Source organism: Rhinichthys klamathensis, unplaced genomic scaffold (genome assembly GCF_029890125.1).
Source record: "Rhinichthys klamathensis goyatoka isolate OS25496 unplaced genomic scaffold, OSU_Roscu_1.1 h1tg000035l_1, whole genome shotgun sequence".
In the NCBI taxonomy this organism is placed as follows: Eukaryota; Metazoa; Chordata; class Actinopteri; order Cypriniformes; family Leuciscidae; genus Rhinichthys; species Rhinichthys klamathensis.
This window is the reverse complement of record NW_026606583.1, coordinates 1155125-1173278: the sequence shown is the minus strand read 5'-3', so window position 1 is coordinate 1173278 and position 18154 is coordinate 1155125. Positions and strand designations below refer to the sequence as shown.

At 39.3% G+C, this 18154-nt stretch overlaps 1 protein-coding gene across 1 annotated transcript in view; it reads right to left on the bottom strand.

Moving 5' to 3' along the window:
• Positions 1 to 114: 114 nt before the first annotated feature.
• heatr1 (HEAT repeat containing 1) overlaps positions 115 to 18154 on the bottom strand; it is a 49645-nt gene continuing 31605 nt past the window's right edge. The window contains exons 32-45 of the mRNA XM_056245805.1: positions 17638 to 17807; positions 17484 to 17536; positions 13242 to 13365; positions 12831 to 12971; positions 12370 to 12671; positions 11078 to 11228; positions 10808 to 10966; positions 9868 to 10002; positions 9682 to 9786; positions 4237 to 4405; positions 3970 to 4163; positions 1717 to 1875; positions 1024 to 1132; positions 115 to 848 (exon numbers count right to left, since the gene is read on the bottom strand). Of these exons, the coding sequence (XP_056101780.1) occupies positions 760 to 848; positions 1024 to 1132; positions 1717 to 1875; positions 3970 to 4163; positions 4237 to 4405; positions 9682 to 9786; positions 9868 to 10002; positions 10808 to 10966; positions 11078 to 11228; positions 12370 to 12671; positions 12831 to 12971; positions 13242 to 13365; positions 17484 to 17536; positions 17638 to 17807 (2060 nt within the window). The 3' untranslated portion in view covers positions 115 to 759. The remainder of the gene's footprint in view (positions 849 to 1023; positions 1133 to 1716; positions 1876 to 3969; positions 4164 to 4236; positions 4406 to 9681; positions 9787 to 9867; positions 10003 to 10807; positions 10967 to 11077; positions 11229 to 12369; positions 12672 to 12830; positions 12972 to 13241; positions 13366 to 17483; positions 17537 to 17637; positions 17808 to 18154) is intronic.

Genomic DNA, 18154 nt, shown 5'->3' with positions numbered 1-18154 from the left:
TGCCTTTGAATAAACTATGAAAAAGAGATCAAAAGTAACCGTAACTTTTTCTCATCTAAAGTTAAGAAAAAAACCCAAAGCATATCATGGTTTCTTTTTTTTTTCCACATCATTGTTGTACAATAACATGCAGAATCATTATCTAGGTATATGAGGCACATTATATTCACAGGTGCTCCAGAAAGATAGAACCACAGTGAACAGGCAGCTTAGATCTGAATATGTATGCATGGCAGAGATATTAAATGTGTAACCCATTAAAACTGTATGGTTAATGTGAGCATATTGTTCAACCTGAACTTTCATTGAACCCATGTTTTTTTTTTCACTTTAATCAAACACAAATGCACATTTCCCAGGCTCATTTTGTATGATATTCAGATTTTATAGAAAGATTAGTTTGCATTACAAAATGTCATTCAATGCCATAAAACCATTCTTAAAAAAAAAAAAAAAATTAGACATTAACATCATGCGTGTCGTTTTTATATAACCTTAGAAAAAGCATGTGGTATCCAGTGATTTGTGGCTTGCAAAAAGCCACACATTTTACATTAACCTGTGCCCCAAACTGCCCATGCAGGAGTCAAAGGTAGGACAGGTCAAGCCGCCAGTGAGGTGATAAAGTGTGCTGTGGAACCGGCGGGCAGACTGACCCATGTTCTAGCAGAACAGTTCATCAGAAAATATTATGTAATAATAATGAATGCACACTCAGAGGGTGTGAGAAGCCTGCGATGGCGTGAAAGTCTTGGGACTCTAAAAGTAGCTCTGCAGTGATTCACCGAGGACAGTCTCCATTTCATGAATAACCTTCTGCACCTGGTGCTCAACTTCCTCACATTCATCTGCAAAACAAGGAGGAATAAATCAATTCTAAAGTATTCCTGACTGTTAAACAAACGTTATGAAAATGACAGACTAAAGTGTTCTTAAAACACAACTCAAAGCAGTAACATAGATAACACTAAGTTACAGAATCATGTGAGCTAATTTGATGAAATATTGATGTAATGTTCTTACCCTCCATGAGCTCAGCCAGGAATGGGATGGTCTCTGGCAGAAGAGCCATATAGTTCTCCTTCAGTTTGCTTGCCAACTCCAGCAACATGACAAGTGCAGAGAAACGCACCTGAAAAGAAATGCCAACATGGACATTTATTTTCACTTCTACACTATATTCAAAAGCTCGTTCCGTGCATCATACGTCATTACGCCATTTCTGTCACTGCACATGCACTTTCCAGTTTTGGTTTTCAATCCGATCAAGTGTTTACATGTCCTATCGAACGGATTAGAAAGGGTTTAACCCACCCCTTACAATCCAAATGAAAATTTTCTTCTAACCAATTCACTACTTTTGATGTGTTTTACATGTGTTTTTATTTTTATTTTGACTGTGCAACTAGTTCAATTACAAAAGGCATTATTAGGGTGCATCTAAAACACAGCTGGTGTGCATGACTGAGCGCATTCATTGGACGCTTGTTTACATCCATTCATTTAGCAGACACATTTCTTTAAAGCAACTTACAAATTACAATGGACTAATTGCAATTTTGAAAGAGGGTTTCAGTATTGTTCTTATTCACAAATATGAATTTCAATACCACTTTTCATAATTGATTTTTGGGCCCTGTAAATTGGTACCACACACACTGGCCCATAACTTGAGCACTGTATTTTTACATTTATCATACTCAAGAATCTGCATACCTTGGGTGAACTGTGACGCATCTTAAGCAGAATCTGATAATTGAGAACTTTCCACTGCGAGTCATCTCCCATGGCGACAGCAAACTGGGCGATACAAGGCACCAAATGTTTGGTAATGTGGGTCTTGTAGATCTCATCTCCTCCTAGCATGTTCTCCAACTTCAGAGACATAAAAACAAATTCATTAGACTCCACAATGACAGGAAAAACCTTTATACCAATACTAAGTTTTGATCCAAGTTTTTCCAAGTTAAAAGTATTTTAACAAATATCTATGTGTATCTGCAAAAGTCAAATTGTCTAATAATCTTTTTAGAGCTGTATCAACTTTGAGAGTCATCAGGGTCTTCAGAAGGGGTGTCCAAACTCGGTCCTGGAGGGCCACTGTCCTGCAGTTTAGCTCTAACTTGAGGTTGGAGCTGAACTCTGCAGGACAGTGGTAGAGATGTGATGGGGAGGAAATTCTCCCACCAGTTAATCGATGCGTGACAACACCAGTAATACCGGTACCATCGTTGGGGGGATGTTGGAATTTTTCCCTCCTTTTCCAAAATCGCTTACTGGCGTAGAGCACAGCAAGCGTTTTCAATTAATTTCTATGGAAGCTCAACTTCTATAGGAATGAACTGAAAATGCTCGCTCTGCTCCGCTTACTCCACGGCAATTAACACGCACCGTTATGAATGCCCGTGTGGCAGTGGCACTTTCGAATTAGCACCAATTCAGGGGCAGAAATTGCTTGAATGGTGGGTTCATTATTCTTAATGAAAAACACAACCAACAGTACAATGACAAACTCGCTTAAATAACGGTATTAGATTTCGCTTTGAAACCAATCTTCCGTCAGTCAAGAGTGAGGCGAAATAAGATGAAATCTGACTCCTGCTGCTGATCTGTGCTGTGACACTTGTTTGGCTTACGCTGAATTGAGTAAACACGTCTAGTTTTCAATTGTTGTGTCTGTTCTCTAAACTGAACTAAATGATTTTTATTCCTAAAGAAATCGGTGGGGGGAGCGGTGCCGCGGTGGGCCTGCTGCGATCAGTGGCCCTCCAGAAGCAGGATTGGAAGCAGCATCCTCTTTGTGATATCATTTCCTGTTTTATGGTTTTCTTGCCCCCTGACAACATATTCCTGCATGTTGGTTACACCAGCATTTACAACCCCGGGCCTTGAGGCACACCAACAATACACATTTTGGTTGTCTCCCTGACCTTTGCAAGAAATTCAGCCTTTTTATGATCTCAGGAAAGTTACCATCTAGTAGTGCTGGACGGTATACCGTTTCATACCGAATACCGGTGTTTATTTTTGTTATGATATGAATTTTTAATACATCGCAATACCCGTGTATGACGCTTTAATAACGATCGGAGCGCGGCGCGACACTGTTTGAGAGGGTCCCTTTTCACTCTTGCACTCTGTAGTGATGGATGTGTTGAGTGTGACGGTGAAGATGGATGGGTTGAACTATAATTGATAGTTGTCAAATTATATTACAGTGTTTCCCATACATTGGTTCACAATATCACAGCCTTTTGGAAAATCTATTTGTGGTTGGCATTGACATCGTTGAATAAACATGAGCACTGCAAAATGTCAAAGTGCGGCACGGGTGTTTTTATATGAATGTATCTGAAGTGACCTAGTGAACTTTAGAAAAGTTTCTTTGTTATTGCGATTGAATCTTTCCTAATTAAAGCAGCGTTTATGTGCGTTGCGCTGCTTTGTGTACAGGCGTTACCGGAGAAACCGCTATTTCTGCCGCTCCTAAAGCGCCTCCTGCTGGCACCTATTTGTAAACAGCCTTGCAAACCTGTATTAATACTAGTGTGGATTTTTTCTAGAATATTCACTCGTGACAGTAAAATAGGGCATTCTAAGTAAATCTACTGCAGTATTTCCTCTCTCACTCAGTAGAAAATGTGGTTAACCCAGTCATGCTTAGGAGAAAAAAAAATACCGTCATTTTCCGTGAAACCAGTATAATTTTGAAAAATACAGTGATATGGATTTTTGGTCATACCGCCCAGCACTACCATCTAGATGTCTTTTTTTTTTTTTACTTTAAGCCCGAGAAATATCAAATTGAATTTCAATTCAGAAGCTGAAAACAGGTCCATCATTGATGAGATGTATTTAAGTCACTGTCCATATAAATTAAAATGATTATGCATTTTTTAATCAATTATGAAACAGGAATGGGGAATAGATTGTAGTTCTTGATACATTCAATTTATGTGCTACACTGACCTGATCCACCAGGGGCACCAGCAGAGCATCAGCCCGTTCCTTACTGAGGAAGCGCTGAGTGTCATAGAGGAAGATCTTGTGGAGGCAGTCCAACACATACTGCAGCAGCTGGCTACTCTTAGTCACGTTATCATCATCTGAATCATCGTCATCATCTGAATCATCGTCATCACCTGAATCAAAGAAGGCTTTGTCTACGGACAGAAAAATAAATGTGTAAAGAAAAATGACTGAATCGGAACTTCATACAAACATATTTCAGACTACCTGTGTGGGAAATGTTGAGCTGCTGCAGTAGATCAGAAAAGGGTTTGACCAGCTGCCCAGCAAACAACACAAACAGTCCTTTGAGTTTGTCTGCGATACGGTCTGCCAGTCTGTAGAACGTCAACAGCCGGTCTTTAGAAGCGCCAGCAATCTTTGACCAGTCAAACAACTGCAGAAAAGTAAAAAGGAGATTTAATCAGCATGCATTCACACTTAGAATGTTCTTGAAAGTAATTTACAAGTACATATTGAGCTTTTGACAATTACTACAACAAGTGTCTAAGAATCTATTTTTGACTGATGAATCGTCCAAGTGGGCTACTACCGTGCCCACTTGGATGAAAGGCTGGGTATTGACACAGATTTCATGAACTGATACGATTCTGATTCACAAGCTCTTGAATCAATTCCGATTTTGATTAGATTTGATTTAATATAGATTCAGTTGGATATTTATCAAGAACAGCGAGTCAATTTTTAACCAATCCTCAAACTAGTGTTGTTACAGTACCACAATTCCAGTAGTTGGCACCAATAACAGTCATATTATACGGTATTTAATATTTTGGTACCATAGCAAAAACTGTAGGAACTATTTTACCATTTTATTTACCTATTTGCAAATAAAAATTAATTTAAATAAGTTTGTTATTTATGATGATAATTATAAATAAATAATACATTTAAACTAGTACTGTCAAATCGATTAATCGCAATTAATCACACACACACATACATACATATATATATATATATACACAAACACATTATGTAGACAACAAACACATTATGTAGACAAAAAAATGTTAGATTAAGTTAATAGCAAGTAATAGATTTAACAGCACTAATTTAAACAGCATTCAGCCTTTAAATGTTTAGAAGTAAACACTGTTTATAAAATGTTCAAGTGAAAAATTTGTAATAAAATGAAGGACAGAGACATATTACATAGAACAAGTGGCAGGTCTATTAGTTACATTTACAATCTAAGACTTATTGCACATCAATTTTGACATACCATATTCTCTGTTGCTATATGGAGCTAGAAATGTGTCCATTACATGCGAGAAAATAAATGATCTGAGAGAAAAAGAAAAAGTTTGAGAGAAAAACTTATCACACTGATAGCAAAAAAGCATTTCATGAGAGAAAAAGTTCATATACCAATACCAAAAAATAATATTTGAGACTTAAAAAAGTTGAGAGAAAGTATTTTCTCATAGAACATAAAAAAATCTAAATTTGAAATTTTTAAAATTATTTCTGAGAGAAAAAATCTCTCTCAAAATACTTAGAAAAAAATCTCAAATATATATTTTTGCTATCAGTGTGAAAACATTTTCTCTATAAAAAAAAGTGTTTCTCTCAAAACACTTTTCTTTGCTCTAGATGCAATTTTTTGCTCTCGTGTCAGGATTTTGCTTTAGCTGTGAAAATTGTGTCATGGGCGGGGCCACGTTCCTATTGGCCAGTCGGGTGAGCATCGTCTTATCTTGGGAGTCGAACTGAATCATTACACCAATGTTCGCGTTCGGTTCACCTAGATAGATGCCGCCTCTGCCTTAGAGTTTAGATTCTCTGCCCGAGCCCGAGGTCGGGCCGATATTTCCCGTCCCTATCCTCGGGCCGGGCCGGGCCTTTGATCTAGAGACGTGCACTCCCAACGCAAAAGAGTGCGGCGCGGGACTAGATTTGATGGCCGAGTGCGAGCGCGGGCTGTAAAGCACCGTGTGTGGGTTCCGGGAGAATAAAACGATTCGTGGGACTCCCGCAAACTAGAAATATCTATGAATAAAACATAAAAACGAATGAATTATTCATCTGTTGCAGAAAAGCAACAAGAACAACTAAAACAAAATACAAATGATTTACAAGCCTGAGTTTTGTTTTATAACATGTTTGCAGCGTTGAGCGATGTAGCCAATCACAGACATACGTGTTGTTTCTTGAACGCAATGGCCAATCACAAGCATTCAAGATAGACTCCCTTCACTGCTCAAAACGGACTTTTTGTTCAGAGCTGAATTCTGTATGCTGGCAAATCCTCGAATTATAACAAACAAAGTGTATATATTATGAAAGCTTCATTGATAATAACAGAGATGTGTGAGATCGCGATGAACTGATGTCAGCTTTAGGAATTTTTAAGGGAGCGCACTTTGCGCGCATTCAGTCATGCCAGACCATGCACGCAGTAGCCTGCTTGATTTTATGTTATAACAGTGGTTTGTGTGTTAATGCTTTAATAACAAATAATTTATCAGTGAGCATTTATGCTGATGTTTATGATGGCGACACGTAGGCTAACTTGAAAGTATTTGGAGGTGCAGAACAGAGGAGGAGGAGGAGAAAGTAACATAGAAAGTAGTTGAGAACGTCATTATCGTCGTTATAACGACCCACGTATTAAAATGGTCGGGTTTAAATCGGGCTCGGGCTCATAATTATAGTTAATGTGTCGGGCCGGGCTCGGACACAACGTGCACAGCTCGGGTAGGGTCGGGCTTGATTTTTTGGGCCCGATCTAAGCTCTAAGTTGAGCACGGACACTCCAATGTTTGGGTAAGATGATGACACACAACTGGATGTTAGCTGGCTGAGCAAGTTCAGCATCACTGAAGATTAAACATTAAAAATAGCACTCATATTCATGAATGAATGTGTATTATACTATTAGCTTGCTAATCGCAGGTAAAGCTAATTATTAATTAGCCATCATGCTAGGTAAACTTGCATGAGTGCTATTTTTTAATGTTTAATCTTCAGTGATGCTGAACTTGCTCAGCCAGCTACCCATCGAGTTGTGCGTGTCATCATTTTACCCAAACATTGGAGTGTCCGTGCTCAACTAAGGTAGAGACGGCATCTATCTAGGTGAACCGAACGCGAACAATGGTGTAATGACTCAGTTCGACTCCCAAGACAAGACAATGCTCACCCGACTGTCCAATAGGAACGTTCCAATAGGAAAAAAAGAACGTGGCACAATTTTCACAGCTAAAGCAAAATCCTGACACGAGAGCAAAAAATTGCATCGAGAGCAAAGAAAAGCGTTTTGAGAGAAACACTTTTTTTTAGAGAAATTTTCACACTGATAGCAAAAAATATATATTTGAGATTTTTTTCTAAGTATTTTGAGAGAGATTTTTTTTCTCAGAAAAAAAAAATTCAAATGTATATTTTTTTATGTTCTATGAGAAAATACTTTCTCTCAAAACTTTTTCTAGTCTCAAATATTATTTTTTGCTATTGGTATGAAAACTTTTTCTCTCAAATATTATTTTTTCTCTCATGAAATGCTTTTTTGCTATCAGTGTGATAACTTTTTCTCTCAAACTTTTTTTCTCTCTCTCAGATAATTTATTTTCTCGCATGCAATAGACACATTTCTAGCTCCATATTACTATGGGTATATCACTGTCAATCATTGCAGTTTCTGAATCAATCGTGCATTTAAATACATTGTAAATCCAGAAACTTTGCAGTGTACTGAGCAGCATGAAAAACAAAGCTTTATTCAAATTGTATTTGGTTTATAAACAGAAAGTGAGCAAAGAATGCTTCCTTTATAATCACTGAAGCTGTCAATCACTTAGGCTAAGTTCAGCACCTGCTCACTGTGATTACACTCCTGCAAAAACTCCCGCTATAATCAAAAAAGCTGTTTACACTTTGCTGGTAATATGATCCATAGTCTCATGATCTGATTCATGTTATGTTTCTCATAATTCAATACGTTATGCATGTTATGTTTCTGTTATATTTCTCTACACTCAGTGTACATTTATGCCTGTCTTTAAGCCTGCTGTAATGTTTACTGGACTTACTATTGTAAAGTGACCTTGAGTTTGTAGAAAGCCGCAATATAAAATAAACGTAGTATTATTATTAATATTTAATAATGAAAGAATTTGCGAGTGTACAGAAGCATACAATTAATTAAAACTCCAGTGTTTTGAGCAGTGTTGAGAGAATTTGGACAAACTTAAACACCACTGATTGTGTTCGCGCGCTCAACAGATATGTCTGTAATTGGCTACAATGACCAATGCTTCAAAAACACGTTGTAAATAGAAACCTTTAACGATCTTCACAGAGCGCTTACACAGATACACGTGGGAGCGTTTGAAAGCAGCCGCCTATAAGCAGCTACCGAATATACCCGGTACTACAGAATTGCAGGTATCATCACATTTTTAACATTTCAGTACTGACTTGGTAATTTTGACAACCCTATCTCAAACCAATCCTCATTTTCAGGTTAAGGAAAACAAGCTCTCAACTAATGCTGTTAACAATGCAGGGAACACTGTCAGTTGGTACATTACTATAATATTAAAGTAGAGATGCACCGATTGATCGGCTGGTGACCGGAATTGGCCGATTTTCAAGTGATCGGCCATGATCGGCGACCGGCCGGTCAGTCTGACATATGCCGATTTTATGCCGGTCAAATGCACTAGGGCGCCGCATGATTAACATCGCGCAACATCAGCATCACACGTGCACACGGAACGCACATGTAGGAAATCTTGTGAATTACGGCCGTTTCACACGCAAGCGTGAGCAGCGCGTATTATTTCCGACGTGCATGTTAATCAATGAGTGCATTCACACCGGGAGCAGGAGCAGCGCGTGAGCGTCGAGCAGGAGCAGCGGTGAAGCGCGGGTTTCGGCGCAGTCTATTTTTGCTGCACTGCTCGCTCAATTAAAGTGAAAGCACACTTTTGATGGACAAAATAAATATGATTTCACACAAAAGTGCCCAAAATGCACAGACTTTGCATGTCTGGTGTGTTTTAACAAGAACTGGAGTATATGTCAGAAAAGAAAATGAATTTTCTTTTTGAGAAATGAACACATTTTTTTAGTTGGATATTGGATGTGAAAAGAAGGAAATGGTTCTTCCATAACACTTCACTTTAGATGCGTGTGAATTTCCCACACCAGGAGTAATTTATATAGTCCTATTTTATAGCAATTACTGTTCAAAAATGTTCTATGCAAAATGTTCTACTAAAGAAAAGAGAGAAAATAAATATTTGTGTGCTGTAAAGTGGTTAGAAAAAATGAAATCGGTATCGGCAGGTCAAACTCTGAAAAATCGGAAATCAGAATCGGCCTAGAAAATTGTAATCGGTGCATCTCTATATTAAAGGTTAAAATTAACAGTCCAAATTAAACTTTAATAATGTAATTATGATACAAGTATGTTTCTAAAAAAGTAATTAATACGTAACGTAGTGCAAATATTTAACAAAATACTCCTCTCTAGAGTTAACTAACAAGCAAGGACATTGAATGGGTTTCCAAATCCAAAATTATTCTTGAAGCAGTGTTTTGAAAGTGGCCATAACTGGTATTATTTATGCGTCTAAAAATAAAAAGAAGTGGTTTTAAGTTATTAGAGGAAGTCTTTTTTCGCACTAAACAGTAGATGCTTACCTTGAAGAAGAAAGGTCTGAAAGTGACTTCTGAAAGTTTCATAACCATCACTAGCAGACAGTCAATCACATATCCCTCAATTTCACCAGTCTTCTTTAGATCTCCCTATAAAATAAAGTTATAATAGTAATCATCAGTAAGTGCACCTATTGAAAAAAGAACATATTGAAACAGGGTATTCAGTACCTGGCAATGCTGGCCACGGAAATCAAGAGCAGACAGGAAAAAGGAAGTGAGCTCTGACTGGTGGTTGTTGAGTTGGTCTTTCTCTATGTGAGTGATATGTTCCTTCAGGATGGTCATCAGTGGACCAAGACGTTTCTGCAACAGGTACGAGAAGGGAATCAGCTGAGAATTAAACACTAATAATAACACAAGGATTTCAGTTTGTTGAGATTGTGATTTTGTGCCAGTTATTTTTTTAGAATTTTATGGAATCATTTTTATAATTAGGATATGACATTACTATATTATGTATGGCAGTAGTCGTACGACAGAAAAAAAGCAAAACGCAGAAAGTTGTTTTTTTCTTTCCAAAGAAACAATTTTTTAAAAGCTGTTATTTTTTCTATTTTAGTTATTTGCTGCTCTGTAAAATAAGAACAAAGCAGCAAATTACAAACAATAGGACAAATATAGTTTTTGAAAGAAAGATAGTTTAGAGCTTTTTGTCTACAGAAACAGAATAATCAAATGTAAAATAAGAGACTGCACAGTCTTCACATGAATTAAACATACTGATTCCTTATTAAAGCTACTAAAGTTATTCCGCCAAGAGCAGTGTGTTAGTCTCTTTTTTAAATTAACATTATTGACAGACGGCAGCAAGAATGTTAGGCTGCTTTCACTTAAGACTTAATGCACTGATAGGATTCGATTTTCTCACAATTGTTTAAGTTCACTTAACCAACTACGTTTACATGAATACACATCAAGACAGGCATTTTGACAACTTTGTGTGTATTTGACCATTTCTCTGTCAGCTTTCTCCGTGCACAAGTCGGGTGTGTGTCAGTCAGTGAATGAATACTGCTTTGAGTTTAATAAATTTTTAACATCAAGCTTTATTCTCTCATTCATGCATGTTTCAAACTCTTCGGTATTTCAGTAATACACCCAATCCTACCTGATGAACATCCACCATGTCGCAGTAGCATTTTGTGATTGTGGGAATGAGGACCCTGGGAGGCACCTTTGTGGCAAGAGTGGAGCTGAGAGAGGCGAGACGTACAGACAGCTGAGGGCAAGATGTCAGTTGCTCGGCTAGCAGAGTTAAGCGGGTGACCTAGAACACCAGGAAATAATGAGAAGATTCGAATAAGAACCTCGTAAATAAACCTTATTTGAATCACATCTGCTACTCTAAGATTTGTCTTGAAGTAACCATGATTCTGACCTGAGAGATAGTGTCCTGAAGGTAGGGGCTGAGAAAGTGTGTTAGCGTCTCTGATACGCGCTGTAGAGCTGTGACGGCACTCAGCAGGTAGATTTCATTGTTCAGCAGGTCCTTCCTCTCCTTCAGAGTATCTAGCACTACAGGCATCAGCCTAAATACAACACAAACAAATCATGAAGATAATTCCCTTCCAGTAAGTTTTAAAAATAGTATCATTCTCAATTCCCACCCCTAGTGATTTAAAGCCCAAAGCATACTTCAGTTGACACGGACACTTTGTGTACGCATACAGCCAAATGTAAACTTCATTTGATAGCGTGCGTGAACACTGGCGCTCGACACATGCGCACTAGAAAGTTTCATCATGTCGAGTGTCCGACTCTGCACTATTTCCATCCAGAAGTTATGACTGATAAAAATGTCTTTTTAAACTCCTTAAACTAGAGTTGCGGGAATCTCTTAACCCCTTCGCACAAGCATTCGTCTGTGTGGGAGTTTGTTGCTACTTTTTCAGTAGTTTGTTGTTGCCGCCAAATTTTGTGTTATCTAAAAGAATTCAAAAGTTATGGCATTTGGAACCATGGAAGCCTTTTTATTAAAAGTCCAAAACTCTCTCCAAACAAGTGATCTGAATGTTTTACTGACCATAAGAACTACTTGCATGTGTAAACGCCACAAAACATAAAAAATATTTATATTACATGCAATAAGATCCTGGTTGAGGAGTGATGATCTCCCAGCGCGGTTTCAGCTGTGTGCTCTTTTGCCATACGGTAAATCAAATTTCTATTGGTTGAACTTTCAAATGACATTGGAAAATGATTGTGATGCGATCGACTCCAGGAAGTCCTATAGCTTTAGCCAAGCAGCATGTCATGTCACTTGAGATTTTCTCAAGATCTACACGTTATGTTGTGTGAGAGCTTGTTTGAATCGAGACAACCTGCTCTTAATAAAGTTGTGCAATTTACTATGGTTTACTAACGCTTTATGCAGTTACAAAGCAGAACGTGGCGCAAAAACCTCATCTGTATACCGTTTACATGTGCGTCGGTGGCAACTTTTTATGGTTTTACGTCATCAAATTGTGATTGGTTTGAGAGATAAGCTAAACAGCTAAATTTTAGTGACTACAGATCGAGCCATAGAATGTGATTATCAGCTGATACCGATCTGTTGCCAATTGCTTGGAGCATTCTTAATGCTGATGACGATATTTACATCATATACACTGTATGCATATGCTAACGTATGCATAAAAACCAAAGGCCATACTATGGGATTAACAGTACCTGTGTAACTGTGGTATAGCGTGGGCTTTCAGTGTGCTGGTAACTTCCGCCACACACAGAAGAGCACTTCCCACTACGTTCTTCTCCTCGTCTTTATTAGCAACCAGCTCCACCGCTTTGCTCAGCACTGGTATAAATGCCTCCTGGTGGGCCGTGCCGAAATTACGGCACAGAAGCTTAAGGCTGTAAAGGGCCGTCTGTCGATTGATAGCCAACTCTTCTTCTACCTGTGCTGTGACCTGTCCGTGTGTCCCACCTACGGTGTTCAGGAGGTTGCCAATGAGCTCCAGAAGAACAGTAATCTGTCAGAAATATTATAGGATTATGAGATAAACTAACATTTAAAAACATTTATTAATGTAGAATTGGCAGTCTATTGTAATACGTTATAAAATACAACATTTACAACAGAGTCTAAATGCTTAATTAAAATCGGTTTGTGCAATGAGTTTTTATTTTACCTGTTCCTCCAGCCAGTGTGTCCGCTGCTGTAGTTTGTTATTAAGTAACTCCATGGCCTTCCTTCTTACTGACGCTAACTGATTACCCATCAGTTCTCTCGTTACCATAATGAAGGTATCCATGGGCAGCAGGGCATTAACCTAAAAGTTACATAATACAGCATGTTTTATGCATATGCATGCACAAATGAAAGTGTAAACAAAAATACAACTGTTCAATGAAGTCGCCAGTTCAAGAAAACAGATTGTGGTTCAGTCGGAATAGAAAAGTATCATGTTAATATTTCTGCAGTATATAGTATGTATATTGTGCACAGTATGAAAACTGACTGTATGCTTGTTTGATCGGATTGTGCATTGTTAGGACACTGTGTTGTCAACTCAACTTGTATCAAATGCAGCGATTCCTACCTTGTCCAGGGTGTCATAGGACTTGCTGAGCAGAGCTCTCCAGAATTTAGCCGTGGGTTTATCCGAGTTATCCTCAACACATCGAGCAACTGCATGGATGTAGCGCAGAACCTCCTCCAGCAAACTAACAAGTTAACACAGACATTACACCCCACAAACAACACCACAAATCACCATCAAGTCAAGTACTGCAGGGCTTAAAGTGAAAAAAATTCCTAAGCCTGAACTTTTTTTTTTATGGGGGGTGGACTGCACAGACTGACTTATCTTCAAATGGAACCATTTATGGCATCTTTTTATTAATGAAGGCCAGTATCACTGATATTAATAGAGCCAATGATATCTCGATGAAAATTCTTTCCCCAACAATTTTAGGGTTATAAACTAGTCCGCACTGCATAAATTATTAAATTAGATTAATCCTTATTAAAGCTACAAGCGTTCTTTAGTCAAAGAGTAGTTAGTAGTTTTCTCTGTTCCCTTTGTTCTTTGGTTAACTTTACTGACAGACAGAATTAGTGGCTACTGTCACTTTAAGATCTACAGCTGGTGACAGGATCTCACGCGTCTTATTCGCTCACTACTCTTTACTTCCATTTAAGATTTTATTTAACTCATTTAAGGTTAATAATGATTGATTCTTGTGAGGATACTCGACAAAACGGACATTTTTGCATAAATGTGTGTGTTATTGTTCGTTCAAGCGCGAAAGAGAATTCGATACTGGTTCGCGACTTTTTGTGCCTCGTGTGTGTGTGTGAGGAGGACATTTACTGAAGTGTGTTCTCTTTTGTCTTCTCGCACATTAATGCTTTAAAGCATTTGGTGGACAAACTAATAACTAATAAGAGTGTGATCATAACCCTAGCTAAAGAATGACAAAGAACGGATGCAGCGTTAATTGTGTTAAATATTTTAAAACATTAAAGGGATACTCCACCGGTTTTTCATATTAAACTATGTTATTCCCTTAACTAAGACGAGTTGATACATACCTCTCTCGTCTCAGTGCGTGCACTATATCGCTCTGTATTGCCGCAAAACTATGTTAGCACTTAGCTTAGCCCAGTGCATTAAATATTGGCCAAAAAGAGAAGCGACCAAACACTTCCTCGTTTTCCCTATTTAAACACAGTTACTCGAGTAGTGTAACTCGACCTAGGCTGGTGACACAAAATAAAACGTTGTGTTTTTCTAAGCGTTTAAAATTGATGACTATATTGTATGGCGGAATACCATTGCAAATGCTTTTGAGCACTTCGACTTTGCGCAATAATATCATCACTCGTGAAAAGTCCTCTTACCGGCTCCCGCTTCCTCTCCCCCTCCCTCTTATTTCCGTCAATACAACCAACGTGACTTTTACTACCTGTGCTATTAGCAAACTGCAGATCATTTGCAATGGCGGACTTTGTAGATGATTATGACTTCTTTGTAGCAGACCCAGAGCCATATCTGTTTGAACCCGAGTACACGGAGGAGGAATTAGCTCTTATGGACCGTGAGAGGAAAGAAATTTTTTACGACTGCCGGGTGAATCATCGCTGCAAACGCGTCGCTTGCCGCGACACATGCGATTTGTCCAGGGTCTTCTGGATCTACACTGACCCCCACCTTCGATTGCAATACCTGGTCCCATTCCAAACAGCATAGGCTCTCAATTTCGGTCGGCATCTGTTCGCAACAGTCACACTTGCACCACCAATTGCTGTTTGCACGTGGTCTTTCGCCAGCTCCGGTCTGTTCTGGATCATATCTTTCTTCCCTCTCACGGTCCATAAGAGCTAATTCCTCCTCCGTGTACTCGGGTTCAAACAGATATGGCTCTGGGTCTGCTACAAAGAAGTCATAATCATCTACAAAGTCCGCCATTGCAAATGATCTGCAGTTTGCTAATAGCACAGGTAGTAAAAGTCACGTTGGTTGTATTGACGGAAATGAGAGGGAGGGGGAGAGGAAGCGGGAGCCGGTAAGAGGACTTTTCACGAGTGAAGATATTATTGCGCCAAGTCGAAGTGCTCAAAAGCACTTGTTATGGTATTCCGCCATACAATATAGTCATCAATTTTAAACGCTTAGAAAAGCACAACGTTTTATTTTGTGTCACCAGCCTCGGTCGAGTTACACTACTCGAGTAACTGTGTTTAAATAGGGAAAACGAGGAAGTGTTTGGTCGCTTCTCTTTTTGGCCCATATTTAATGCACTGGGCTAAGCTAAGTGCTAACATAGTTTTGTGGCAATACAGAGCGATATAGTGCACGCACTGAGACGAGAGAGGTATGTATCAACTCGTCTTAGTTAAGGGAATAACATAGTTTAATATGAAAAACCGGTGGAGTATCCCTTTAAAGCTGGACAAAAAAAGAAAAGAAATTGCATACCGTAAAACTTCAAATAGTAGCCCGGGCTTTTATTTTCCCAAACCGTCGAATTGCACCGGCTTGTATTTGAGACAGGCGTCTATATGAGACAGGCCTTTATAATTTAGTGTTGAGATGTTGTTCATTGAGTGTATAGGCCTGTCTCTAATCTCTAAAAATCTCCAAATGCTCCACGTTAAACTGCGGTCTTCCAACGTTTTACTATCGCGTCGTCAATTGATTTTGATTAATATGCGCGAGGGAGAGCGAGCCTGACAGCGCTCGTGTTGTTTGAAGACGTGAGAGTGCGCGGCCGGGGCGCTCTCTCTCTCTCTCTCTGCTCGTACGCGCCCTGTCAAGCGCAGCAGTCATTCTATTCTACATCACTCATCGATCAAAAAAAGCTTTGGAGGGACAAAAAAATGCTTTTGCGGCCGCGAAAAAGCGGACGATCTGACGGTTTTAGAGGATTAAATACAACCCGAAACTAAAAAACAGACCCGGCCTCTATTTGAGACTGGCCTTTTACCCAAACCTGAAGCCACACCAGGCGTGTAAAAGAGACAGGCGTCTATTTGGGACTCGGCTATTATTTGAAGTTTTACGGTACATTAACGTTGACAGCACTAACTTTACTTGTCATACATTGCTGACAGAAAATGAAGCGGTTTAAAGTGGACTCGTTTTCATGGTAGGCCTACACATGTTTTTTTTAGTAAGCAACACAGAATGTTCTACATTAAATATTTAACTAACAGTCTGAAGTTACCTAGTCTCGCGTAGCCAGACCTTCAGACTGACGGCTGAAGGTCTGGAACTCATAGCAGCTTTCTTTGGCCAAGGCCCGCCCATAAGGCCGTTTGACCGACATGTCAAACAACCAATTACAGTTCGTTTCGTTCAGCGCCACCTTTCGGGACGTGGAAATGTCCCCACAACAACAGACCGGCGTGCAACAAGTCAGTCAGCATAGAAAATCAAAGAAGGAGAAGAAAACTTCAAGAGTCTATGCCGTGAACCTCGCATACTTTTGAGAATCCTACGTTCAGCTGATCTTGATAAATGCTCATTGTCACTCATGTAAACACAACAGTTTTTCTTCCGCAATCACACGTCTGCGCTTTGTTTCCCGGCGGACCGAAAATAAACGCGACACTCGCGCCCCCCGGAAATCCGATAAAATTCAACCAATCAGATGACGACTTCGACATTCCTGAAGTGTTTCCAGTTAAGTGTACCATATGCATCAGACGTTTAGCCAACGCTCTGTGGGCGTGACGTCTGAGGCTGAGACTAGAAGTTACCTAGCAGCAGTGTATGTTAATGTTAGCTCCGTCAACATAAGGCTAACATCAAAAGGTGTAGACAGAAAATATGATTATGCTGACCTGAGCTAATTTACGAAATCAACCAACTCACATCTCCTTTCTTTCTTTTCATCCATGATGACATTAAAGTCAGGTCTGATGTTGTTTCTGGAGTTCTGCGCTCCATGCTTTCACCGACGACGCTAACGTGAGGTATGGATCTCAATCACACTGTTGCCAGGACCCGCCCTGCTCTGCTTCTGATAGGCTTGTGACGTTAGTTAGAGCTGCGCTCCTCTCATATGACTGGTAGGTGAAATCAATTGACTCGAAAATATTAAACCGCATTCAAGTTCCCAGTTTCAAATGTAGCCGCGCGGTATGCGCGCTCATAATGGAAGCGGCGCACTCGTTTTTTCCAAGCGTGTCCGCGACGAAAGTGCCTCCGACTGTAATTTGCAGCCTTATTAATAAATTTTGCCTGCGCCGGAGGCCGGACTTGCCCTCAAGCCGGAAATCCGGCCCCTGGCCGGAATACTTTAAGCCCTGGTACTGTAGCCAAGCTTCAACTCACTCGTGCTGAAGAGTCTGTAAGGTGCCTTCTGTCAGGTCCTCACAGTCAGCCATCTATCAGTCAAACAAATTACACATTTAGGATGTTTATTGAAAAATTCCTGGGGGCATTTTAATATCAACATTAAATCAACTGCTTCCAGCTCTAAACCTACCTTTCCAATGAATCTCTCGGAGGAAAGTAGCTGAGCCATGAACGAGACAGAGAGGAATTTAAAATGGCGGAGGTCTTTGCCACTATGCGCTTCCACATTGAAAATTAGATCAGAGATGTTTTCTTCCTTCTTCGCCGCACTTCTTCCACGGGTCCTTTTTTTCTCCGGAGCTGCACAGAGAAAATATCAAACAATTTCCTTCTCTATCCTCTATTTTTTAAGTTTAATTTCATTCATCTAATTCTTACAATTAGGGCTGTTTATTCACCCAGATTTCAAGATTTGAATCGAGTCCTGTTGATAAGTTCCTGATTTGAATCCGATATTGATTCAATTTCGATTCAATTTCATTTAGATATATATCAGCTACAGTACATTTTTAAGGAAAAACAGGGAACCCTGTCATTACTACGATATCAAATAATTCAATACCTATTAATTTTATATACAGTCGTGCTCAGAATTAATGGTACCCCTGGTAAATATGATCAAAACTGGCTGTAAAAAAAATCTGCAT